Source organism: Cygnus atratus, chromosome 1, assembly GCF_013377495.2.
Source record: "Cygnus atratus isolate AKBS03 ecotype Queensland, Australia chromosome 1, CAtr_DNAZoo_HiC_assembly, whole genome shotgun sequence".
Classification (NCBI taxonomy): domain Eukaryota; kingdom Metazoa; phylum Chordata; class Aves; order Anseriformes; family Anatidae; genus Cygnus; species Cygnus atratus.
In genome coordinates this window covers 113,588,799-113,615,360 of record NC_066362.1, presented here as the reverse complement: position 1 = coordinate 113,615,360, position 26,562 = coordinate 113,588,799, and the positions used below count along the sequence as shown (strand labels likewise).

Genomic DNA, 26,562 nt, shown 5'->3' with positions numbered 1-26,562 from the left:
ATGTCATCGTGATCATGTAAAATTTTGCTGGTTCCTAATCTCTGTTTTTCTTACACCTTGCATTTTAACACAACACAGGTGTTCTATATCACATGGGGAAAATAGTAGCAAAGTGAAGAGGAAAAAAAGTGTTTCATACACTTATTTATGAACTCACATCTGCTTTCATCAGAGTCAATGGTTGGCAAAACTCCAGTCAGCTTCAGTGGGAGTGGGTGCTAAATTTAAACATCTTGATTCTAAGTAACACTGAATAAGGACAAGGCTTCCAGGTCCAAGGACCCATGGAGAAATACTTTCTTCATCAGACTTTTATCATCCATCAGAGTTGAATCAGCTCAGGACTGGACAAAATGCTTTTGGGTAGCATGATTGTAGTCTTTCCACGTTTTATTTATTTATTTATTTGGGTAATTTCCAGGTGTAACTCAGTATATTTAAAAAGGGTAAAAATAACTTGCAGCTGAGAAGAAAAATATCTCAGGTTTCATTTCAGACGTGGAGATGAGGATGAATCACTGCAGAGCTGCACCTTTTGCACAGGGCACATGTTCTGAAAGCTGCTTTTCCACTGCCCCTGCTCCCCTGGTGGTTCAGAAATAAGGCAGGCTCACAGAACGTCTTAAAAAAACACTTTTGAATACAATCATTCTCTTGTTGTTCTGGGCACTAAAAATACCATTTTCTGGTGTCTGCTTGCATTTTCACTTTTGCTTTCTATGTCATAGAAGTCAGTTCCAGCCATCTGACTTAAGCTTTGGCTCAGTGGTACACATAAGCATACGCTCAATTTGAAGTACCCAAGTAGTCCTGTTAGCTCCTACAGAGCTGCTTACATGCTTGAATTAAGCATGATCTTAGAAGATTTGCTGAACTGAGGATTTGCTTGTCCACCCAGTACACTAACACGACAAAACTCTTGACTGTCTCTTTCTGGATTTTAATGAAAAGTTATGACCTATTTATGATCTTCTTCCCCACCTTCTCTCTGTTTATATTCAAACCAGAGATTCAGCTCAGCAGCCTTGTCAGGTTGCCAAAAGCTGTGTGCTACTAGTGGATCTTTCACATCATTTACTGTTCCATGTTTACAATAGGATTTTTAATGCATGATTGTCTGTGGAAGTGGTTTAGGCCAATATCAATGTTGTATTTCATGTCAGCATCAAGATATTGATATTCCTGTATCCTGAGTTACTTTTCACAGAAAAACAACTGGCAGTTAGGCCGAAGGATGCCGCTAGCTCTCTGTTTCCCCAAAATATACCAAAAAAAATGTCAGTGAATGAGCCAAATTGCCCTTTCTTTTGTCTTGGTAACATAATATGACCTTAGCAGTCAGGGTGGGCATCTGTACAGGTACAAATGAGGGCCATGGATCCAAATATACATGTTTAGTATGTAGACTCGCTTACGCATAGATGCCATTTCTATTTGTTAAAGGTAAACAGAAAAAGCCAACATTTTATTCACAAGCAATCATCTCAAAAGCTCACTTTCAACATGTTTATGTCTGAAAGAAAAGTTATTTTGTTTTGCTTAGCTCCATTTAGACAGAAATAAGCTGCCTCCCAGAATTATATTTATAGGTATGTAGTGGGATAGAAAAATTAAACCTTAAAGAATAATGCCCAAGCATTCTGATTCTGTTGGAAAGGCTAAATTCACCATCACTCAATGACAGGCAAGACCACATGCTGACTGTATGTTCCCTTGTAGCTATTATTCACTTCTGTGGCTGACAATACTTATAGGACCCTTACACAAGCCAGATTTCATATGAACTGTGTTAAGCAGCACCCAAGATATTTTATACCTGAAAAAGGTATGTGCAGCCAACGTATCCAAGGCAACATTCAGGATGCTGTTCCTTCTCCTAAAGAAGATGACAGTACCTCTGGAATGATTTCTGTGGTATATTTTCTTTTTAAACTGAACACCATCAGCAGTTTTTTGTTTGTTTGTTTAATATGTATGTTAACATAACATGATAAAATACACAGTAACAAGGCACAGAGAAAACTGATATGCTTAAAATGTATTTGTAGTGTTTAAGATATATACTAAATCTTTTCAGCTTTCAAAAAGTTAGCTATTTTTAAAAACACACATGTGAAACAATAGCTGCATTAGTTCCTGACCCATGTGCTGAGCAGACAACACAAGTGAGTCACTTAGGCATTGGATAAAATATCTGCAACACCCTTTTGTTATATGTTGAGCAGACAGTTGGCCAAACGGTATATTATTTTTCTTCTTTTGTCTTCAAACAGTAGTTTAACACTTCTGGGAGAGTGCCTGTAGTCTGACCATCGGTGGCCTTACAGTGACATTACTGCCCAATGTTTGCATCAAGAGCTCGAGTTTCCAAGCTGGGGAGAGCACGAGGCTCTTGGTAAAACCCATTCAGAGCCAGGGGATGATGGCAGATCCTGAAATACCCTTCCCAGAGTCTAAGTCCTTGGAGGGTCTCTCGGTCCTCTGGACTGCAAATTAGGTAGTTTTCAAGGAACCGAAATGAAGCATAACAACCTGACTTACTGCTGGTGTAGTAAGACCATACTGCAATTTCAGCAGTTAAATGGCAGAACTGAAATAAAGGTTGTTAGCAATGTAGTATCACTGAAGAAACCCAAACCCAAGTAACACCCTCCTTCCCTTGCCAAACAGCCTCTTTGCATTTAAAGGTATTCCCTATGGCTCTGTTCTTTCTTTTGATTTTTGTAACAATTTTTCTCTCTCTGATGAAACACATTGTAGACATTAAATTAAGGGACAAATATGTCTGTGTCTGCCAGGAAGAAAACTGTGATGCAATTAAAATGCCATTCGGGAACCCACTGTGGGATGTTAAACCTAAAGACTCTATTCAGAAAGTAAAGCCAAAATTAAAGAGGTGTCTGGTTGCAGATCCTCTGCAGATTTCCATTTCTTGACTATAGTACCATGGAGACTGCGTTAGTCAGGAGCTGAAAGGTTTTTTCCAGTCATGCGTGTGGTATTTTGAATCTCGGATTTGGCAAACATTACTTTTCTGTAGGCCATATGCAGAAATACGTCTACACTGCATAACATAAAGTGCAACTGAGTGTAGTTCACATGAAACAATGACAGTAGTGAAGGTGGAAAGCTGTCCAAGCCTAATGAGAACTATTTATATTTTTTTCCTCTGATACCTTAAGAGCATCACTGTGTTTTCCTGAATTGTCTGTGAGATGCTTGGAGAGAGAAGCACAGCTACTTGCAACCATCAGGCTCAGCAAGCTCATGAAAAAGCCTCCATTCTAGCCCAGTTTCCAGAAATAAGACATTAGCATTTATAGGTTTGGAGACAAGGAAACCAATACCCCCAAAAGAAATATGCTGTTCATGGAGGCTGGTAATTTTTTTCTGAAGCAACTGAAGGATTCAGCAGAGTCATTGGGTAGTAGTCATTGGGTGGAGTTTACCAATGACAGCCACTCCTGATGCTCCAGTCTCATTTTTTCCATCTTGTTCAGCGTGATTCTTTGCTGAGGATATTAATAGGGACTGAAATAATAATCAAAGCACACCTCTCTTCTTTGTCTAGGAATTCACCTGATGACTGCAGCGTGGCAAAAGGAGGGAAAATGGTTAGCGGCTCAGACAATGTTGGGATGAACTATGGAAGCTACATGGAAGAGAAGCACATTCCACCCCCAAATATGACTACCAATGAACGAAGAGTTATTGTGCCAGCAGGTTAGACCCTCTACACAAAAATTTCATGCAAATGAATGCATTTTCCCTCAAAAAATCTACTAACTTCATTTAAATAGATCTGAAGACAAGTGGCAATGTGATCAGGAAGAGCAGTAATTTCCCAGAGCTATTAAGAGAATGAGCTGAAAAATATCACAATGAAGCCACCTCGTCAACCTGTTCTTCCCGTTTCAGAGGCAGAACTGGCTAGTGACAGGCACTCAGATCCTATCGGACTTATCTCACTCCTTTTTGGAGTATTTCACCTCACCTGAAGTGAGCAAAATAAACAGCAACTTCCATTTCCTAACCCCATGGACTGGCTGGTGTGGAGTGTGTGGGAAGAAGTTGATCAGAGGGCTGGAACACCTCTCCTGTGAAGACAGATTGAGAGAGTTGGGATTGTTCAGCCTGTAGAAGAGAAGGCTCCAGGAAGACCTTATAGTGGCCTCACAGTACCTAAAGGGGGCCTACAGGAAAGCTGGGTCAGGACTCTTTGTCAGGGAATGTAGTGATAGGACAAGGGATAATGGCTTTAAACTAAAATATGGTAGATTTAGATTAGATATAAGGAAGAAATTCTTCACTGTGAGAGTGATGAGGCACTGGAAGAGGTTGTCCAGAGAAGATGTGCGTGCCCCATCCCTGGAAGTGTTCAAGGCCAGGCTGGATGGGGCTTTGGGCAACCTGGTCTGGTGGGAGGTGTCCCTGCCCGTGGCAGGGGGTTGGAATTAGATGGTCTTTAAGTTCCCTTCCAATCCAAACTGGAACAGGATGCCCAGAGAGTTTGTGGATGCCACATCCCTGGAGGTGTCCAAGGCCAGGTTGGGTGGGGCTCTGAGCAACCCGATCTAGTGGAAGGTGTCCCTGCCCATGGAAGGGGGTTAACATTAGATGACCTTTAAGGTCCCTTCCAACCCAAATCATTCTATGATTCTGTGAAGGAGAATGGATCACTGTACCACATAATTTCCCTGAAAAGACTAAATGCAGTGTGGTCCTCAGCATACTAAAAACAGAATAGCTTCTGTGAAATCAGACAGTGCATGAAAAACATTTATCTAGGTTACTCCCTCAGTTTGGGCAGTGTAATACATTTTAATGAGCAAACTGACAACTTCACTGCAATTTAAGAGCGTAATTGAGAAATTCTTGTTTCTGGTGGAAGCTTGGTTATGGGATTCAGCAGTTAGCTGAACTCCTGTGTACCTCATCTTCCACACAAAACTCTGCTGGAAGGTTTGTTGCCTAGGTTTGCAAAATACCGTGACTATTTCTGAAGTCCAAGCATTAGACCATCTTGAAATATATAGGTGTTCATACATCATTGGATACACACACGACAAACACCTGCAACCTGCAAACAGAAGGGAATGTTTTGCTACTAGTTCCTCTCCAACATAGATGTGCCTCTCAGAAACATTTCTGCTACTACTATGTTGCTTAATATTCTTACAGTTTTTCAGTTGCTAATATATGCAAGAGTCCTAACTGTGGCCAATTTTGCAAGCTGTGATTATTTCAGTTATTTGTCAAGATATGTGTGGACAAATATGTTGCAGTATCCTCTGTAATGGTGTTGACAGTTCTTTTCTGAAGCACAGCAGAGTGATGCACTGAATAATGAGGTGTCCAGCCTAGCTGGAAGCAGACCACACTGAAACTCATGGCATATGAATGTTGTTCTAAAACAAACATTTGTCTTCTTGCTGGCTGTTACTTCTTTCAGTCTTTTAGTAACTCTCAGCACGGTTAGCTCAGCAAGATCTTTTTTTCTCAGTGTATTTCTGGAGCTGTGTTTTGAGGTGAATTAGAGTGACATTCAATGTACAAGAGAGTCACAGTCGCAGCCTTGCTATTTTGAGAAATATATAGGTAAAAATCAATAGTTTTGTTTGGCTACCACATAGGCAGTATGCTACTCATGTGACAATGCTTAGCAATAAAAAAGCAAAATTCACATTTCCAACTGTAACTCATTAGTTATGATAAATAAGATACATTTAAAAATAGGCATAATGAAAATATTTTGGTAAGCTTCCTGATGTTTGGTTGTTTAGTTCAACCCGTACTGAATGCAGTTGCTGGAATTCTCTGCTGTAGGTGTGGGCAATCTCAACCAGACCCCAAGGGATCAGACTTTAATCCCTGTAGTTTGCTACATATTTCACACCAGATGGAGGGGTTATTTTAAGTGATTTCTGGTGTGCTTGTGAGAATGGAGAAACACCCTGAAGCTCCAGAGGATCAAGTACTCTGACTTTCACTTCTGACTTAAAATTCCAAGAGAAGCTTCAGAAAAGGGGAAGCACTGATGAGTAAAGGATTGGGAATGAGCAGCATGACAGACTCTGAATAGTGTCTAGTCAATGGAAAGAGGCCCCCACCTCTTTCAGATCAACCTGAATAATGGTCAGAAGAGATAATATGGCAAAGTCAATACACAGAAAATATATTTAGGCTGTCTTTCAAGTCCCAGCCCTTTTGCAGACTTTTGTGCAATGGATTACAGCCATTTGACCTCTCTGTGCTGAAAGGCAGAAACTCTTGAGGAATATGTGTCTCCTTGGCTCTTACCTTTTCTCTGCAAAAAGTATAAAGTCTTCATGCCAGGAGCTCTGTCTTCCGTTATGAGGATGTGCATTGCAGGTCTTTAGGGACCTTCAGGTTGGTGTGGGCTTGCTCTAACTCACAGGAATAGCAAAAAGAACAGAAGAGGCAGAAGAGTAGTTTAGAGGGAAAAAAAAGAGAACAACAACAACAAAAAAAAGAACTTCAAGTTAGAATCGGAGATTCAAATATGGCTCTTGAAGATTCAAGGTATTTGGGCTTGTTCTTGTTTTGTTCCCCTGGTGGCTTTGCCAATACTTCAGGTAGTAAGTTAAAAACCTATGCAAGTGTAGGAACATATAGCAAAACAACACAGAAGTCTAGGAAAGGAAGTGCAGAATATTTTAATATGACCCACTCTAGTTTATGAAATAACACTCTAGCGTATGAAATAAATAGCCAAATCTGAGTGCTTGCTTAGCCTATAGTAGGAAATAGTAATATTGATTTGAGTGGAAATTTCTCTTGAATAAGGGTACAGATTCAACCGAGAGCTTTGAAATTTTTTCAGATGCAGGTTGTAGTGTTGTTAATAGACTGTCTTAAATGATTTTCTGAATAGTGTTCTTTGCATGAGGACAGGAGCCTGTGTTAATTTGTGGATAGAAATTCAGAAAAATGGCAAGATGAAAATATTAAATGGAAGAAGGAGCCCAACAGTAGAGGGCTTGCTGTTAATAATCAGGGTTTACAGCTCTTCACTAGTATTTTTCAAAGGACAGTTATTCTCCTCTCCACCCAGTAGAACAAAGTAATTCCTCATGTATCTCCGCCAGTCAGTATGCAGGAGATTAAGGTCTCTCCAATTTGGTTTACATTCTTTTTGCACTGATCTAGCACATCAACGCTCTCTCCTTCCAATTAATTTTATGCTTTGTAATAACACTAGATCCTACGTTATGGAGTACAGACCACGTACGCCAGTGGCTGGAGTGGGCAGTGAAGGAGTATGGTCTCCCAGATGTGGACATCTTGTTGTTCCAGAACATTGATGGGAAGGAGTTGTGTAAAATGACCAAAGACGACTTCCAGAGACTCACCCCAAGCTATAATGCAGATATCCTGCTGTCACATCTACACTACCTCAGAGAAAGTAAGCCAGTTTTCTGTCATTGTGCATATGTGCATATGTGTATAGTTGATACCAGCCTTTATTTTTATTGATTTTAATGGTATGAATACATCCTGATGGGTTTTCAGATGTCTCTGTTGCTAATGTTGCTGATCCTAGGAACATAACAAGAAGCCTGATCCAAAGCCTCTTGACTCTGAAGGAAAGATTCCCATTATTTTCTGTTGGCTTTCGCTCATCTTTGTTGAAGATGATTTTCACTTATCTTTGTTGAAGATAAGAGTTAGGCAATGTATATGAAGATAAGAGTTAGGCAATATTTCTATGTGTCCATCTCAGACAAAATTCAATTGAACCCCAGCATATTTATCAGTACGCTCTAGGAAGAAAATCAGATGGGACTCAGTGCTAATGTTTTTTCTGGTCACATACTTGTTTCTTTCCATTTTAACAATGAGAACACTAAATAATAGTGCAAACATTGATTTATAAAGAAAATTCCAGGCATGATTTTAAGAACTAGCAGCAGTTTGCTCTACTCTTAATAGGATAAGAAAGATTTCATTGAATTGAATAAAAGTTCTGTAAATTTGTGGGGAAAAAAATATATAAAATAACAAAAATAAAAATAAAAAACAGTCCCTGAAGTCCAAATGCAAATTATTTCTAGTGTATGGCTAGCATTTCAAAGGAAAAGAAGGGACTAGTGAATTCCTGACTTGAGCACTTTTATCTAAGCTTGAGGAAATTTTGCAGGTGTGCCTCAGTTTAAAGAAGTTAAAATGAACATGGTTTTAAAAGAAAACAACAACAAGCATTGCAACACCAGTGCGGTGCAGTCTTCTCCACACGCACACTACCAATAATCAGCCAGAAATATTCTGCATTCATAATTTTAAATAAATGAATGCTGTTGTTTAAGCTATAACACACATACCTCCCTGCAAACTGCAGACTGAAACTCACTGTTGGTAGATTCACATTCAAACAATCCTTTATGGGAAAATATGGTTTTAAAAGATAATTCTCATTTTTTTTTTCATTTTGGTGTTGCTTTTTGTTTTGTTTTGTAGCTCCTCTTCCACATTTGACTTCAGATGATGTTGATAAGGCCTTACAAAACTCTCCACGGTTAATGCATGCTAGAAACACAGGTAATGCTGGCACTGCTCCCGTTGCTATAGGTCATCTTCTAAAAGCACAGGATTCCTGTTTATGGGTTGCTTGCTCAAAGTGGAAATAGTAAACAAGGAGGGAGATGAGCGTATCCTCTCCTTGCTGTGTGTGTGTTTTATGCACATACACATAGAAAAAAGGTGGGGTCACTTAGGGTCAGATGGTGCAAAATGGTTTCCCCACTGATAATTTCTTGTGTTCTACAAGCTAATGGGGTCCCTAACACATGATAAACTGCAGGCTTGGGGCCTTTGTCTCTGAAAGTTTTTTTCTCGTTCTGTCTCATTTTACTGTCAGATCTATACCATGAATCCCAAAAACGTTGCTGGAGCTCAAAAGTGCTTCAGCGCTTGCCTAAATGCTGTGGTATATGGGGACCATTTCCCCTCCCATGTAGTATATATTGAATACTTAATAAAATTGTTATTTAGGCAGCTACCCCATCTCATTTATCAGCTATAATATGTGTCTTGTGTTGGGATCTCCACTAAATTCGACGTTAGAATCTCCACTAAGTCTGATCTGAATGTAAAATGATTTTTGTTAGTACTCACCCTTCTGTTAAGCTGGCACAGGCAAGTATAGAATATAAGTAGGAAAACAATACAACAAAAGCCTCAAAAGCATGTCTTTCAAGCTTTGACTTAAAATATTTATGAAAATAATTCAGAATACATTTTATCTTTCTCTAACGGTTGTACAACAGAGGATGGCATGGAATTGTACATATAATATAGTATGCATATTGATTAAAGTTGTTTGGAATATTGCATGATCATGCCTGAGGGTATTAGCTGCCTACAGTGACCAGAAATAACAATTATTTATGAGAAATGAAAAAGATAATACAAAGGATAATGCAAATGAAAAGTAAAGTGAAATAAAAAAATCAAATAAAAAATAAAGGCAATATTTCATATTTCACTTTGTTTTCACTGTGGTAAATAGCAGTGAGTTTCATAGAGAAATGAACTAGATCAGAAGATTTCTCACTGAGATTAGATGTTTGCCATTTGACATAAAGTCCTACTGTGGGCTATAGGCCTCCAACAAATCCTACCAAAAGCAACAGAAATTTTTTCCATTGACTTTGATGGGGTTTGGAATAAGCCATAAGCCCTTTTTAAAAATAGATGGCCTCTATAGTGTTTTCCATCTTTGGCTTCCCAAATCCTAATTTGCCAAGCAGTTTCCACATACAGTTATCCAAGTGTTGTTCAGCAGTTCCATGTGTTATCTTTTTCTATATGTGCACTGACAACGCTGTTTTAAAATACTGTTCACCAAAACGAGATTGTCTGCAATTATGCCATTGATCATTGCCATAGGAAAAATTGCATTGTTCTGTTGGCATAAGAGCTTTGGAGTGGGGTTTTCAAAAGACCACAAAAGGGTTAGGAACAAGTTCCTCATGAAGTCAGGAGTAACTACACAGACTAATGATCCTGTTCACATTCCTAGAAATGGCAATTAGAGGTCTGTTGATGTAAAGCAATTTCAGTTCCTGAGATGTGAGATACCATTTTCTATTATCAAGCTCAATATTTTTAGTGGGGTTTCTGAGGGTCTGACCCAAAGCCCACCAAGGTCTGTGAGAAGATGCCACTGACATGAATAGGCTTTTGCCCAGGCCTGCAGTCTCTGTGGGAAATACGAACTTGTTTGGGAAGTGCATGTTCTTCCAAGCATGAAGAGAAGGCAAAGTCTTATTTCAGAAGATATGAAACAACCTGCCCATGTGGTGGGGATGTGTGGGGAAGGCAGAAGGGATTTCTTGAACTTGATTCTCTTCCCCCTTAACACATGTATCCAGTCATGAGAGGATTTACACAGGTGAAAAGGCTATCAGTATTCATATAACATTCCTAAGGTACAAAATATTCATAGTCTTCATTTAGACACACTAGAAGAGGGAAAGTATCAATGGAATTAGGGACTGTGAAAATGAATCTTTAGGTGTTATGTCTTCTTCTTTCTCTTTAGGAGGTGCCACTTTTATTTTTCCAAATACATCAGTTTATCCAGAAGCAACACAAAGAATTACAACCAGGACAGGTATGAACAATGACAACCTTTTGTACTATTCTTTTGATCCCTTGAAACATCTCTGTCTTTTACTCCTTCTATTTTCTCTTGATAAATGATAGGTTATATTATGTATGCACACACATATTATGTACACATTTATATATATGTCTGCATATATAACATTGTGTAGAGTAAGATGATTAAATAGAAAAGTTAAAATCTGTGTCATCCACTTATCTCTGCCTTTAAAGCAATGCAGTCTAGAGTTCTAGACACCAGAGAATCAGAAGACTAGAGCTGGTTTTGTTGTGTGATTCCAGTGCAGTCAGTTTTCAACGTGCTTTAGCTCCCTGTCTGTGAAATGAGTCAGGAATATCCTCTTTTGTAAGTTGGAATATATTGGGAAAAAGTACTCTAAAATATTTCTCCTGCTCTCTATTTTTTATTTTATACACCTGATCATGAATTTAAGAGATTGAATAAGTAAAAACAAACCACAAGGAAGTTCTTATTGTTGAGAAGTGTGAGGTCCATGGAAGTATTGTGGGTGTGCTGTTTTGTGAAAGGCTAAAGAGAATAATTACAAAGATGAGGACATTGCTATGAAGTAAAAAACTTTCTTTGCATCACCCCTCACAACTAATGATGTTGGAAAACTGCCTTATCTGGACATTTGCTTCTTCAGTAATAAGCATAAAGTATTGTAATACATTGAGGGGAGTTGGAACAAAATACTGAATTTAAAGGAAACCCATAACTGAGCCAGAGGCATACATCCAAGTGGTCTGAAGGGACATACACTTGAATTGACTGAGCTCTTTTGAAAAGATACTTTCTCTCATTAAAAACTTTGCTTTTTTTTTTAAATAAGACATATTTTATTTATGTTTTATCAATGCTGTAGGGCATAATCCAGGAGAGTATATGCAACTAACTATTTTGTGTACATTTATATACAGGTATATATGCCTGTCTGTAGATTTGTTAATGCATAAACAAAAAAAGATAGATAGGGAAACATTTACCAGACCAACACATGAATAAATCCACCCTGCCCAATTTATAGGTAAAGAAACTCTTCTGCTAGAATTATTCATCTGTAGCAATGCTGTAGTGAATAAAAAGGAAACCAAAGATCCAATTTATATATTTGGCATTTGAATTTCATAGGGAATTTACCAAGGTTCCCCACAACTATTTACAATAAAACTTACATTAGCGTATTGTAAGAAACAAAATATTTTAACAGATCAAGAACTGGCCAATTAACCCGCTACCAAGTCTAAAAAGTAAACAGCTTAAATCATGGGTGCTTTAGCATTGCCTGCATTATAAATAGTTAATAGTAATGGGAAAAAAGACACAATAAAATTTGGTATAGATCTTGGAGCTAGCATGAGATTTTGACATTAGTCAGAACCAAATATTCCTCCAAAGGATCCCTGTGAAGTAGCCCAGAGGTCTTAGTCGAGATAAATGAACTGGCAATATGCTAACAGCTGAAAATACAAGTTGACAAATGCAGTATAAAGCACAAGTTTTTTGTATATCTTACTGATCTGAAATTAACCTTCTTCAATCATAAAAGAAGAGCTAAACATAGGCAACTTTATTTACGGCACAGTGAAAGCCACTGCTCTAGTTGCTGGCTGAAGTGAAAAAAGTAAACAAATGAAGGAGCATAGTGGAGGGTTGCATGGGAAATCTGATTGTACTATTAAATAAATCAACAGTGTGGCCTTGTACAGAAAACCGTATGAATCATCCCTTATCAAAAAGGTTATTTGCAGAATTGGTGTTAGAGCAAGCCATGGGAATATGGAGAATCTTTTGAACCTATTGAAAGACATAAAAGTTTGAGATTGTTCAACTCAGGGTCTGGGGATGAAAAATCATGATATAATTGTGAAATAAAGAGTGTCACAGAGTACCTGCTTTGTCTGTTTCCCACTATTAGAAAAAAAGAATATTCAGAAGAAGTTAAAAGATATTTTCATGAAACATTAAAGCAGATTGTGTCTCTCGTGATCACAAGTTATTGTAGCACCCAAGAGCTTTGAATGGCATAGAGGAATCTGGACATGAATATGAATGAGAAGACACATCGTAGATGTAGAAACAACTGCTAACTATGCAATGTTATACTAGATGCCCAAAGCTGTCAGTAGTTTCCAATGAAAAGGAGCATGCGACATCAGAGCAGAGGTACCTGGGTGTCCGATAGCAAATAACCATGCCAATTGAGAGGATTTCATGTGGAGGCTAGAATGAGTCTATTGTGAAAGAATACAATTTTTGGGATATATTTCCAGTGGTGTTCAACAAAAATTGGCTTTTCTATCCCATGAGAAATTCTATGTTTTCAATATTTTTTTTCATCCTGACTTGTGATGGAAAAATAAAGTACTAGTTTTCTCTGAAGTAAAAGATTTTTTAAAAATCTTTTAAAAAATTGTTATTGTGAAACCCTTTCTTTCAGCATTTTTATCCAAATAAAACATCCTTACATCTACAAAACAAAACACTTTATGTTAACATTAAAAGCATCTTTCTGTATTGATGCAATTCCTTGTGAGAATTGTAGTTTGGATATAGCATGCCTCTATTCTTCTGTGAGAACTGGTGTATCATAACTAAGCATTTCCTGCAACAAAATATCATGTGATTTTTGAAAGAATTATTTTATTTTATCTTTTACAATAGAGAGCTGGCAAACATCTTCAAGGTTGGAATGTTCATTCATTCAGAAAGATTTTTTTCAGAAATTCAGTTTTCTGTCAAGAAACTATTTTCACAGAATCACAGAATCACAGAATCAGCTGGGTTGGAAGAGACCTCCAAGATCACCGAGTCCAGCCTCTGTCCTAACACTAACAAGTCCTCCACTAGTTTACTGAATTATTCCTTGGCTTTCCTTTCTGTTAAACATTACATGTCAACTAGACTGCAAAGAAGCTTTTCCATAACAAATCACATTTCATCAAAGAGCAATAGCAGACTCTTGGGACAATCATTTGATGACATGAAAAAGGTCAAAAAAGAGGGTGGGGGGAGGAATAAACAAGGTTAAATGGAATTAGCCAAATCCTGGGATGCAATTTGGAGAAAGTAATTAAGCATTGCCATTGTTAAGGTACTACAATAGCAAATAGGAAATGAGCAATGTTTATAATGAATTACAATAACAAAGGCATATTACTTCAGTCACCTTTACAACAGAACACAAGGTTTCAGCAAGCTGAAAGTAACACAGTGAAGCTATCAGGAGCTCAGGAAGACCTAATATGGGTTTGTCTACGTCTCACCAAACAGAAGCATTCCCATCAAAGATTTGTCCAAGATAAGAACATGTTGTACTAATATCCCATGAACAAGAACAGATCTGCTTATCTAGGACAGCAACATGTTTATCAAGGTGCAATACTGAATTAAGAATGAAGTTGGAATTTTGTGCTGTTTCAAGCAAGGCTGATAAGTGGATTTTTCTATTAAAGGAGAGAGTGTAGTCAGAAAACCATCCTATGATGTGTTAAAAGGCAAAAGCTTTCTCACAGTACTAAATTTGTACCACAAGTATTTCAGGGCTGTAAGTGCCACTAAGTACAAGCAGACAGCATCACACAGCCCTCTCAGTGTACATATGTCTAAACATTTTGAGGAGAGGAGAGGAGAGGAGAGGAGAGGAGAGGAGAGGAGAGGAGAGGAGAGGAGAGGAGAGGAGAGGAGAGGAGAGGAGAGGAGAGGAGAGGAGAGGAGAGGAGAGGAGAGGACACAATACACACAAGTATGGAAGTATTAGAATGAGTCCAGAGGAGGGCCACAAATATGATCAAGAGGTTGGAGCTCCTCTCCTCTGAAGCCAGGCTGAGGGAGTTGGGGTTGTTCAGCCTGGAGAAGGGAAGGCTCCAGGAAGACCTTATAGTGGCTTTCCAGTATCTAAAGGGGGCCTACAGGAAAGCTGGGGATGGACTCTTTGTCAGGGGTGTAGGGATAGGACAAGGAGTAATGGCTTTAAACTGAAAAAGGGTAGATTTAGATTAGATATAAGGAAGAAATTCTTCACTATGAGGGTGATGAGACACTGGAACAGGTTTTCCAGAGAAGTTGAGGATGCCCCATCCCTGGAAGTGTTTAAGGTCAGTTAGGACGGGGCTTTGATCAACCTGGTCTGGTGGGAGTGTACCTGCCCATGGCAGGGAGGATGGAATTAGATGATCTTTAAGATCCCTTCCAACCCAAACCATTCCGTGATTCTATTATTCTGTAAGTACCTAGTCTTGTTTAGAAGATCCTGGACCTGTTTGAAACTCCAAACACTGTCCTGCAATTGGCACCATGGCTGAGCTGTTCCCTTCTGTACAAACAGAACTTGGAAAATCCTGGAAAGGTGACTAGAGTTCTTCTGAATTTCTTACAGTTTTCAGGCGATAAGGTTTCTCCAATTGCATCAATTGATAGCAGGTGTTGATCTCAACCTGTCCAGGACATCAACATGATTCAGTTCCACACCCATTTTCTGCTAAGAGATGAATGCTTTTACAATTTTTTTTCTCCAAGTATCTGAAAAATGAGACTCTGGAATAGTTCTCAAGAAACCAGGGAGAAAAGGGCACTAGTTATTTAAATACAATACAAAGACAAAATGCATATGTCAGCAAAAGCAAAGTTTTTGAAGTGTAAGATTCCAGGAAACGACAGGGCTGGGTAGTGCCAGTCTGTTCCTCAGGCCAAACAGACTAAATAAATTACAAGCAATTTGGTTCTGAATTTCATATTACACTTTATTTCCATTTGATATTCCTGCTTATAGTGCTTGGAAATGGACAGAGAGGTGCACCTGGTGTGCACAGAGCCAGTCTGTGACTGTTTCTTTACTTCCCAATTGCTTTCATTTCCAATAATTTCTAAAATAAAGCACAAGCACTGTTAACAATCATTATTTGCACCACTTTAGTTCTACGAGGAGGGTACTGCTACCTTGCTGGAATCCTGGGCCGGCTACATAAGTCTATGATCTTGGCAACAATTTCAGCTAATGTGTTTAAGCCAGCCATAGAAAAGCACAAGCAACTGCAAAAGATTTCAAAAGCTAAAAAGAACGTCTGAATTTCCTTCATATACTTTATCAAGAAAGCTTTTATGTTTTAGTTTTAGTTCTTTATGAATAAAGCTTTTATGGTTTAGTCTCTTCATTTTATATACTAAACCATTTAACTGAAGTAAAAGTAATGCCTATGTGGAAAAAAAAAAAAAAAAGAAAATGAGAATTTAGTTTAGACACATAAAATTAAGCAGCTTGTTCCAAGAAGCAGAAAGGTACATTTAAATAGATGAAGCATGGAAAAAAATAAAAAATCAATCAAACAAACAAACAAAAACACCACTTTTTGAAAGAAATAGAGAATATGTGGAATATGTGTATATAGCTGTTCTTAACATTTAAGCATGTTCACTGTTTTCACATTCTAAGGTTTTAGAGATCTGTGAGGATACTGGGATGTGGGAGGAACTGTGAAAGAAAAGGAATTATTAAATTTGAAATGACTAGTAAAAGAGAAATGAGTGGAAATGGTAAAGTGCAACAATCAGTTACTCCAAAAATGCTAGATGATGAGAATTAGACCAGAGGGTGCATCTGGGGAAAAGAGGATTTGCAAGCTTGAGGAATAATATCAAGGAGAGAGCATAATAAAGTACATGACAGCAGTGAGAGCCACTAAGAACACAAAGAAGATATAACAGTAGTTTAGGAGAACCTCCAAAAGACAAAAACAAGACTTGGTTGCCTCCCATGTCCCTGCAGAAAAAGGAACTCTGAAATTCAACCTATAAACTTTGATTAATCTCAAGGGATAACAGGAACAGACTAGTAAAGAATTGCAAAGTAAATCAACTGAAGTCTATCTTCTTATAATAAAATACTGTTACATACACAGTCTGGAAGGGAATGTCACACAGTTTATTCTTAATCTGAGCTCTGACCTCTTGGGAGACTTTTCCCACAAGGCTCTAGTATAAATTGTCCACAGTGCACACTGTGTGTCATTCCTTGGTGCCTTTGGCTGAGGAAGGTGTTGCAGGAGCTATCCAATACAAAGTTTTAGCAGCAGTTTAGTTTATTATAGTAAGTAGATTGATATAGTTAATTGATTATGATGACAAGAGTCACAATGACTAATCTACTGCATATTTAAGTTGCTAAATCTTAACATAAATCAGGTTCCCTTAAAGACTAATGTTTCACTCACCAATAAACGTAGTTAGTAGGCATCTCTTGACCTCAAGGAGTAACCTTGAGAGGTGTCCCAGCCCAAAGGGAAATCACTGCTGTGCAGCCTGCTGTTTCAGCACGGAATGCTTAGATTAGGCTTTCTCTGACTGCTATATGTATAAGATAAAGTGATTGGCTTGCAGTCAGACTTAGAATCTTACCATGTTGCTTTCAACCTCTTGATATAATTTGTCATTTCTCCATGAGGGATTTCAGTGAATCACCTGTTCTAGGGCTCTTTGTTCGTGGTCGTGGCCATGATCACCCACCTGGTGTTCTATTATTAACAAGCTGTCCAGTTCAGGGAACAGTCACATCGAGGCCTACTGTGGTTCATAAGCCTGACCAATGCTTATGTCAAGTGCAGGAGTTGAGCATATCCATCAGACAAGGTGACCAAAGGGAGTACTCTGAGCATTTGGAAATGTTGGACTCTGTAGAGTATTTGTGCCAGATATTTCAGGCATCTAACAAGAATAGGCACATCCAAAGAGCACTATAGAAGACAATGTGATACTCTTATTTTTAGAAATCATACAGACAATATAGGGTTTAACAAGGAGTATTCTTCCTACTTCAGTGATTTTTCTAGTCCAATGAATCACATAGAAATGTGCCTCTTATGGACAGGTAACACTTTATACCATTTCTGCATGAAGGACTGTATTTTTCCTTTGCAGATTTGCCTTATGAGCAAGCCAGGAGATCAGCATGGACGAGTCACACCCACCCCACTCCTCAGTCAAAAGGTAAAAAACATCTGCATATGTCCAGCTTGTGGTCCCAATGCACATCTGTTGCAATCTGGGTAGACCCTGAGGTGAACTGATAGCAGCTACCTCAGCTCTCAGCTCGGAAGGACTTATACCTGTGCCTTGTCTGGAAAGCCTTTTAGCTGTGTATAGGCAACACTGGGTGGAGTTACTGAGGCAGCCTCATGTTCCTTGAATGCAGGCTTCATCAAGTCTGTGACCATATAGTCTCACAAACCTAAATCCTACTGTGACCATCATTGAGTGGTGAACAGCAGGAGTCCCAGGCATGTGGTCTGTCGAAGGTTTGGTGAACAACTTTCAGACTGGAAAAATAACTACATGGATTTCTCCATTTTCAGCTACTCAGCCATCATCCTCAACAGTGCCCAAAACAGAAGACCAGCGTCCTCAGTTAGGTGGGTGTCATTTTGTTTGAATTATGCTTGGGTGTGACAGGGTTTGTTGAACATGATCAGAAGGTCATCTCTCTCCTACCAACCAAAGCCAATTGCAAGATCTAATTCAGTGCACTAATGAGATTTCCAGCTGGTGACGAGTAATTCCCTAGACCTGTGTATGAGCTGGCTGTACAGCTGGATCTTAGATGGAGCCTCCCATGGCTATTAAAACTTACTTTTAGTAATGTTTAGTGGCAATGACAATCGTTCAGAGTGAAAAAGCTGTTAAACAAAGTACCTATGTTCAGTTTAGATGTACAGCTGGAAGGTAAAGATGTCAAAAGAAGATATATTCCACAGTAATTGAAATGCTAGCAGTTGGAAAATATGCATAAACAAAGAGATGAAAATGGATTATAACACATAGAAAACTATTTGAATTTTACATCCTAAACTCCTGAAATTAAACAGGAAAAAGAGAAGGATTCCCAACCTATTGAGAAACTGTGAGGAGAAAATAGGGGTTTATTGAATTGTAGGCTAGTGTTTCTGCAAGATGGGTGCATTTTGTGGTTTCAAAGCAGCTAATCCTTGGCGTAGGACTTAAGCCCTTACTGTGAAACTAGACTGTAGAACTGTCTTAGGTAGCTAGAAAGCAGTGCAGTCTGAGTCAGTGATGGCTTTTGCTAACAACAAAAGGATAGAAGTAGGAAATACAGGAGATTTGGAGGATATTCTTAGCTCAGAAGACTCTGAGCCTGTTTCTATCACATGGATTTCAAATCATTATTCTGGTTTTTGTTATAGCTGAATAAGACTGTGCACATGACTATGTCTCGTTAACTTACATGCATGCTGCCTGGGAAGTATTAAACTGCTTTTTGCCCAGATAGCATTTTATCTAATCTGGCCTCCCAACCATGAGAATCTTTCCAGAAATATATTGATGATTTATGTAAGTCCTTGGGACCATTAAATGGCTGTGTGTGAGCTGCACAGATTATTTAAATGTATAAGAAATGTAACCTGATTATATGCTTGGCTGTAAAACTGACGGCCGTTTGAGAGCAGCTGTTCAGAGATGAGACAGCCCAGCAACATGGTTGTTACAAAGGGACCTACAGGCTGTGCTTACTGACCATTGCTTTGTCTTTCCTACTTCTGTCACAGTCTTTCCTTTTTCCTGTCGTATTTCAGTTCAGGTCAAAATCAGTTTTCATTTCCACAAGGGATCCTCATTTCCACATGAGGAAATCATTGAGATGTTATGGGATTTGGAAAACCCCAATTGCAAAGTTGATTCAGGAGATCCCTCGCTGGACTGTGATGTTAAAGAAACAAGCCAGTCACATTGCCTGGGTTCAGCCATGCCCTCTCCGCCCTCTTTTGGAGGCTGTTTTGGCACAGAAAGTAGTAGTAGTGACAAGGGGAAAAGAAATGTAGCCCCTCAAGATGAGAGATCTTTGTCCTTTCCTCACCCCATCCATGCCATGGTTAGCAGTGGGACTCTGGCCTGTGGGCCTTAGCGCATTGCAAGAGTAGATAGTTCCAAAGGGTGTCTGTGTATTTGTGTACTTTGTTTAAATGGGAAACAGAATACTTCTAGACCAAATTTACAGTGTGTCTGAACATGTGTTTGTGCACACTAATACAGGATAAAAAAAAAAAAAAAGTGTATTCTTGCAACTGTTCACTTGCACACCCAATTTTAAGGGAAAGCATGCAAATATTGTGATGCAGGGAAAGGAACAACTTTTGTCAGTGTTGGACCTACTGTGTCATCAGGTGGCACTCAATGACCTCTACAGAGTTAAAAACAGCACCTAAAATACGTGACATTGTTACATGATTTAAAATCTTTCTTTCACAATTTTTTAGATCCTTATCAGATTCTTGGACCGACCAGCAGCCGTCTTGCAAATCCAGGTGAGAAGGGGTTTTGCTGATTTAGGAGCATTTTTCTTCTCTGATAGTGCCCCCACTCCCGTTTTAAGGCCAGAGTCGGAAGGTGATGTGACAGACTTTGCCGTTCTTCAATATGGCTCAGTGGGAGCTGATGATACCCAACATGTCTCAGGATTGGGTTTCTAAATTACTTAAAGGTGGGACTGAGCTCACAGATGTCAGTCCCACCCTTAAGACACAAACTCAGGTGTCTTAGTGTATGTGTCTAGATATGAGTTAGGTCTCTTACTTACCATGATAATCATTGGAGATGTAGTTAATATAGATGTTTATCTCATCCTAGAGTAGGTGGTTATATTCAGTCAAATATCTCAGTAGATTCCAGTAACTATATCAATAGGGGTTCACTTCTGTTGCCTAGACATTAGGGGTTTTCTTAGGTGCTTTAAGATATCCCTTCTGGCCTCCAGGTACTCCTCCAGAAGGGCACGAGTGTCTTACTGATGTGTGTCATATGTGCCATAGATTCTGTTAATCTACAATTCAATGTCATACTGACCTTGCAAATAAAATATCTTTTGGATGAATAACCCAAACCAACAAATATATATAGAGAAAATGGGAAAGCAGAATCTATTTGCAAAGAATAATTGGATTAGACACCTCAGAAATGTTAGCCCACTCTAAGAAGAAGGTAACTGGGTGCGTTATGGACAGGGCCTTGTAGTGTATTTTAGCTGAAGATGAAGATCCTTCCTAGTGAGTTAACACTGATTGTGAACTGTGCAGATTTCACTGTTGCTTCTCTGAGTCCACAGGACACACTGTGGCCGTATACCACTGTAATCAAGAACATAATCTGCCACAATAGATTGACATTATTTGTGCCACTTCCTACTTCCCTTTCTTTAACAGCCGAAGGGTGCAGTGCTCCTTTTTCCACATTATAGGTCTCCTCAACCACCAGTAATCTTACAACAACAATCTTACAGCCTCTCCAAGCACAAATTTGCCAAAATACTGCTCCATTTCCTTTCACTTTATCCCAAGTGATATCAGGCACTTCTAGATTAGATTACTTTTTAGACAGTTTTTGCATTGCATAGGAAAGTAGTTAAATAAGTATTAAGAATGGGGCTTTCCAAATGGGCTCAAGTGCTGAGTCTGCGTTTCCAGGTGACACAGATCTTAATTGGATTGGGGGGGTGTGGGGGGGGGGGGGGGTGGCTACCTCCCTTTAATCTGTCTGTAAGTCTCAGGCTTTTACAATTTTGTCAAGTGTGCATTTGGTAGCCTTCATTACTGTGGAAGACACTAAAGTGATCTGGATTGGGACACTTTTTTAACATGTGGGTATGGAATTTCTACACACCATCATTCCTGTGCTTTAACATGTTTTGTGTGTTTATAAATTGGTGGAATTAATCTCTCATTAAAAGGAAATTGACAGCAACCATTTATTTTCATAGGACCATATATTACATTTGGAAGGCAAGTGTTTATGTTAGAACATATGTTGGATTGCTTATTCAAAAATTTGTGTTTTGTCCAGTGCTGAACTGTTTATTGATTTTCAAAGGCTAATCCCCTTGTTATGTTTCGTGTATTAAAACTTGCATGCCTTGCTCATACCATGGATTCTTTTGTTTGTTTGTTTATTTAATGCATGTTAATGGAACAGAAGAAATTCATTAAGGACAGTTTGGATAAATAGCATTTAAATGAATATGGGTTTCAGTTGCACTGAAGTATAAACTGCTAATGGATTTCAGATGCTACTCTAGCTTGATATTATAATTTACCGCTATAAGCTTTCTAAAGAAAAGCTTGTTTATTATACCCACATATCTGGTTTGGGGAAAAAAAAAGAAACCCAACCAAATCCTGGTCAGAGATGTACTTAGAAGTTAGCACATGCAAGCTGGTTGGCAAATTCTGCTGACATTGTGCTTGTGAAACAGATTGCCTTGCAAGCTGCTTCAGCTGTATTTTGCATCATTTAAGTGCTGCTTTATTAAGAAATGCTAAGCTTTTAACATGAATATCAGTGTCAAGGCCCTTCACGATCTACTTTCAATTGCCTAAAATGGTCAAATTTTGTTCCTATAACTGGGCAACACGCTTCTGCAAAGTTGACAGCAGACTAATTATTTTCCTTTTAAAATGAAATTGGCAAAAGAGGGAGAAAAAAAAATAAAAAGTTTTATGTCTTAACTTCAGTAATCATTTAAACTCTTGTTTGACACAGAACAATGATGAGAATGAATTTTATGGACCTTTTCACTGTTTTTGCAAATGTTTTGCCCTATGGTTGTATGCAGTGCAACAGCAAGCTAATAAGTTTCCGTTCTGCATTTCCCCAAATGCTGCAAATGGGTGATATGGTTTGGCACAAGTCCAGCTTTCTCTAAACTTCTCTATTTTGTGTAGGCTTATTCCATAGCACAGAACATTTAGTTGCAACATAATGCTGTGAGAACAAGCAAAATGTTACGCAAGTAAAAGCTGTTTGTCCTGAACTTTAGAGATTAGTTTCCTAAATGAGCACTGTATGATTTCCCCATCAATTGTCTACACTGAATGACATTAGGTAACTATTAAATCTCCATGTAATGGCATTCTGCCACCCAGATGAGAGAAAACATGACACATAACCATTATCTCTGCTCTTTAGGATTTCATGAGACAGGGCTAGGAGAAAGGGGACTAGTTAGGGTAAGAAGTAGGAACTGACATTGCAACATGTCCTAATAGGGTCCTATGTGAGAGCCTGAAAGAACTGGTCTCTTAACTTTATTATTCACTAGTCCTGACAATTCCATTCTTTTTTCCCCAACAGGGAGTGGCCAGATACAGCTATGGCAGTTCCTGCTGGAGCTCCTCTCAGACAGCTCCAACTCCAACTGCATCACCTGGGAGGGCACCAACGGGGAATTCAAGATGACCGACCCTGATGAAGTGGCTCGACGCTGGGGGGAGAGAAAAAGCAAGCCTAACATGAACTATGACAAACTCAGCCGTGCACTTCCGCTACTATTATGATAAAAATATTATGACTAAGGTTCATGGTAAGCGCTATGCCTACAAATTTGATTTCCATGGAATCGCTCAGGCCCTCCAGCCTCACCCCCCGGAGTCATCCATGTACAAATACCCGTCAGACCTCCCCTACATGAGCTCCTACCATGCGCACCCCCAGAAGATGAACTTTGTAGCTCCCCACCCCCCTGCTTTGCCTGTAACCTCATCCAGCTTTTTTGCTGCCCCTAATCCATACTGGAATTCACCAACTGGAGGTATCTACCCCAATACCAGGCTGCCAGCTGCTCATATGCCTTCTCATCTTGGTACCTACTACTAAGTGGGGAAAAAAAGAAACACCAGAAAAAGGAAACAAAGACAGTGCTCACTGGGACACAGTCCCTGATGAGCTGCAATGAACTCTATTGGAGTACATGAATTAAAAGTGCCTAAAGAGACAAGTGAAGGTTTGGCTGGGAAAAAAAAAATTAAAAATAGATGTCAAAAAGACTCTTTGTAGTAGGGTTTTAAAGGAGATACTCATGAAGTATTAAGATACTAAAATGTAATGTATATGGGCATCGACTCTGTGGACCAAACAACAGTAGACTATTGTAGGTAAAAGCATGAAATGATAAGGAAAACCTACAAAAGCTAGTGGTCTTAAAAAGTTGATAAGCTTAAGTGTAAAGTTTGATATCTTGCTAATGCAAAACTGGGACTATACTACAGCAATATAAGGATAAGTCTATAGTGACCTAACACAATATATGAATCATTACAAAAGAGGCGGGGAAAGGGGAAAAAAGGAAAAAAGAAAAAAGAAAACTACCTGTATTTAAAAACTAGAGACATATCAACAAAAGAAGCTGGTTTAGTGTGGAAGGTGATTTGGAATATAAAGGCATTGTTTTGGTTAAAATCACATGCGTTCCATTCATCAGAGTGTTATCAGCTACTCAAACTGTGAAGACAACCCAAAATTTAGGATTCCTTGACAGTATTACAAGAACCCTGAGCCAAACATTGGAAATGAGAACGTGCTGAAGGGCAAGTGTATGATTGTAGATCAGAGGCCTACACCTGACAGAGGAAGAGGAAAGGAGAAAGAGGAGGACAAAGGTGGTAAGAATGGGAGAAAAGAAACTTCTTTACCAGTAGAGACTGAAGAGACTGAAAACTTAGTAGTGTTGGGACTATGAAGAAATACTTGTTTGGACTTGCGAAACATTTTGCTCAGTATCATACCATTCCCAGTATTACAGGAGGAACAGACTTGTTTTTATAGTAATAAAAAGGTGAAAAAGGGAAAAGCAGAAGAAATCAGAATATGCATCTCTTTTTTTAAAAAAAAAAAAATAGTAAAACTGGAATTGTGTTTGATATTTAAAAGTTACCAGTTAGAACCTCATCATTATTAAGGGGGTTTCTTTTCTATTGGTTAAAGCAAGAGACAACCCTTGACTGCCAAAATTAGAAATCATCTAAGTATTTTTGTTAGGTGGGCGCCAGTTTTTCTTTATTGAGTCGCGAACGCTGTGCGTTTGTCAGAATGAAGTATACAAGTCAATGTTATTTTTTCCTTTTTATATAATTATTATATAACTTATGCATTTATACACTACGAGTTGATCTCGGCCAACCAAAGACACAAAAAGGGACAATCAAAAATTGTGGCCTTGAATTTTAACTCTGTATGCTTAATGTTTACATTATGAACATATTAGTACTTAGAATGCAGAATGTATGTAATAAAATAAGCTTGGCCTAGCATGGCAATTCAGATTGACACAGTAGTTTGTATTTGCATTTGCATTTTCAGTTCCTGACACGCCTATCAGAACTTCTTCTCACCAAATTAAATTATGTTAGGCATTTTGTTTTAAAATTTTGTTTTGTGAAATCTGGCAATCATGAAAAAGTAGGAAAAAGTAGCAATGCTTAGCATAAACTACATGTGGATAGGTGCTATGTATATTCTTTTCCAGACAATTCTGCAAAAATGTTTGCAAATCTTTGTAACAGCGTTTTGCCATTCCTGTCCTAAACTTCTTTTGCCCGGAGATTGCATGCCCAGTTCTTTGACAACTTCATGGCCAAGATTCAAAATGAAGTCTAAAGGAGTCCTCTAAGGAAGAATCCTGTTACCCAGAAATTATCTTTCATTGACATCAGATTATGTAGCATAATCTCAGCCTGAGATGTATCTTCATACTGACACATATGTTGAATTACCATGCCCCCTTCCTATTAATACATACTGTATCATTATTAGTAAATAAAGTGAATAATGAATAATTTCCATTATTCCTCACTTTAGAATGGAGTGTATAGTAGCTTGTTAATTTGTCATTGCAATCCATCTTGGCTGTTTACAAAGGGCAGGATGTTTTCTTTCTGTTCTAGATTTAGAGGCTTCCCACACTGTACCCTGGGCCCCAAAACTACATCTGGTGCCTAATGGCATTATTCCTTTTTTTTTGTTTTGTTTTGTTTTTCCCCAACACCAGCTGAAGATCTGGTCTGGAAAATTAACACTGACATTTATGAGTGGTTTTCCACAGCAGGCAGTGTTTACTGCAGACACCCCAGTCAGCTTAAACCTCCAACTATATCCCTTTCTTTTGCTGTTGTTTTGTCTCTTTTTAAGACAAAATGGGTGTGGTTTCAGGTTTTATAGCAAATGTTCTGCATACCCATTTTGTGGAGCATTAATCGGTGCTCTGCAGTGGGAGCCTACTTGCCAGATTCCTGTGTTATGGGTGTCTTGGTGGCAGTTTACAAGCACAGGATTATATTACTAATATTTGAAACCTGAGCAGTGGCATCATAAGCCTTGTGACCGTTTGGGAAATAAGCATTGTAAGTCTGTATCTCTTAAAAAATAAAAACTTAACGGAAAGGTTAGAAAAACTGAACTCTTGGAAAAGGTTAGTCACTACTAAAGGTTAGTCACTCACTATTTTAGAAAGGCACACCTCTGTGCTGGCTATAAGAATAATAGTTTGCCTTTCAATGGAAGTACATCTACAGATACTTGCTATCTACTTCGTGTGTACTTCTAACTCAAAAAATGGTAAGTGCATTGTTGAATCACCTCTAAGTTAAACCCTTAAAAATCCATATAAAACAACCATTTTTGTTTAGATTGGCCAGAATATGCCTGGAGGCCTTCAAAGTATCCCCAGAGCTCAGAGCTGCCCACAGGATTTCCAGATGGTATTGCTCAGCGGCTGTCATGTACAATGGCAGTAACATCCTGGCATGGAAAGGTAGGGTCCAAGTCTTCACTGGGACAGGGATGGAGTCACAGCAGGTGGGTGTGATGAAGACCTCTCACAACTGAAGAGCAAGATCCTACAGCAGGCCCCAGGTAGCTCACTGGCAAATTAGTCCAGGGTGTGGCTCTTAGTGCTATACTTACAGCTTGCAGCTTTATAGGGGCTTTGGAATACCTGGATTTTACAGCTCTCAGGGAGAAGATGGAGAGCCCCTACTGCTGCTAGGGAACTGGGTTAGGGTAGGTGGCCCTGCTGCTAGTGGGGTCTCCCTACAACCCTACAGCAGCTGCCTCACAGGGTCTGCTTGCTGTGGGGCAAGCAC

At 38.9% G+C, this 26,562-nt stretch overlaps 1 protein-coding gene across 1 annotated transcript in view; it reads left to right on the top strand.

Annotated features, from left to right (window-relative positions):
• Positions 1–24,748, top strand: part of ERG (ETS transcription factor ERG) — a 147,672-nt gene extending 122,924 nt beyond the window's left edge. Inside the window, 9 exon segments of the mRNA XM_050711654.1 lie at positions 3,572–3,723; positions 7,223–7,426; positions 8,479–8,559; positions 10,565–10,636; positions 17,561–17,629; positions 17,995–18,051; positions 19,912–19,959; positions 22,778–22,965; positions 22,967–24,748. Coding sequence (XP_050567611.1) covers positions 3,572–3,723; positions 7,223–7,426; positions 8,479–8,559; positions 10,565–10,636; positions 17,561–17,629; positions 17,995–18,051; positions 19,912–19,959; positions 22,778–22,965; positions 22,967–23,299 — 1,204 coding nt within the window. The 3' untranslated portion in view covers positions 23,300–24,748.
• The last annotated feature ends 1,814 nt before the right edge of the window (positions 24,749–26,562 follow it).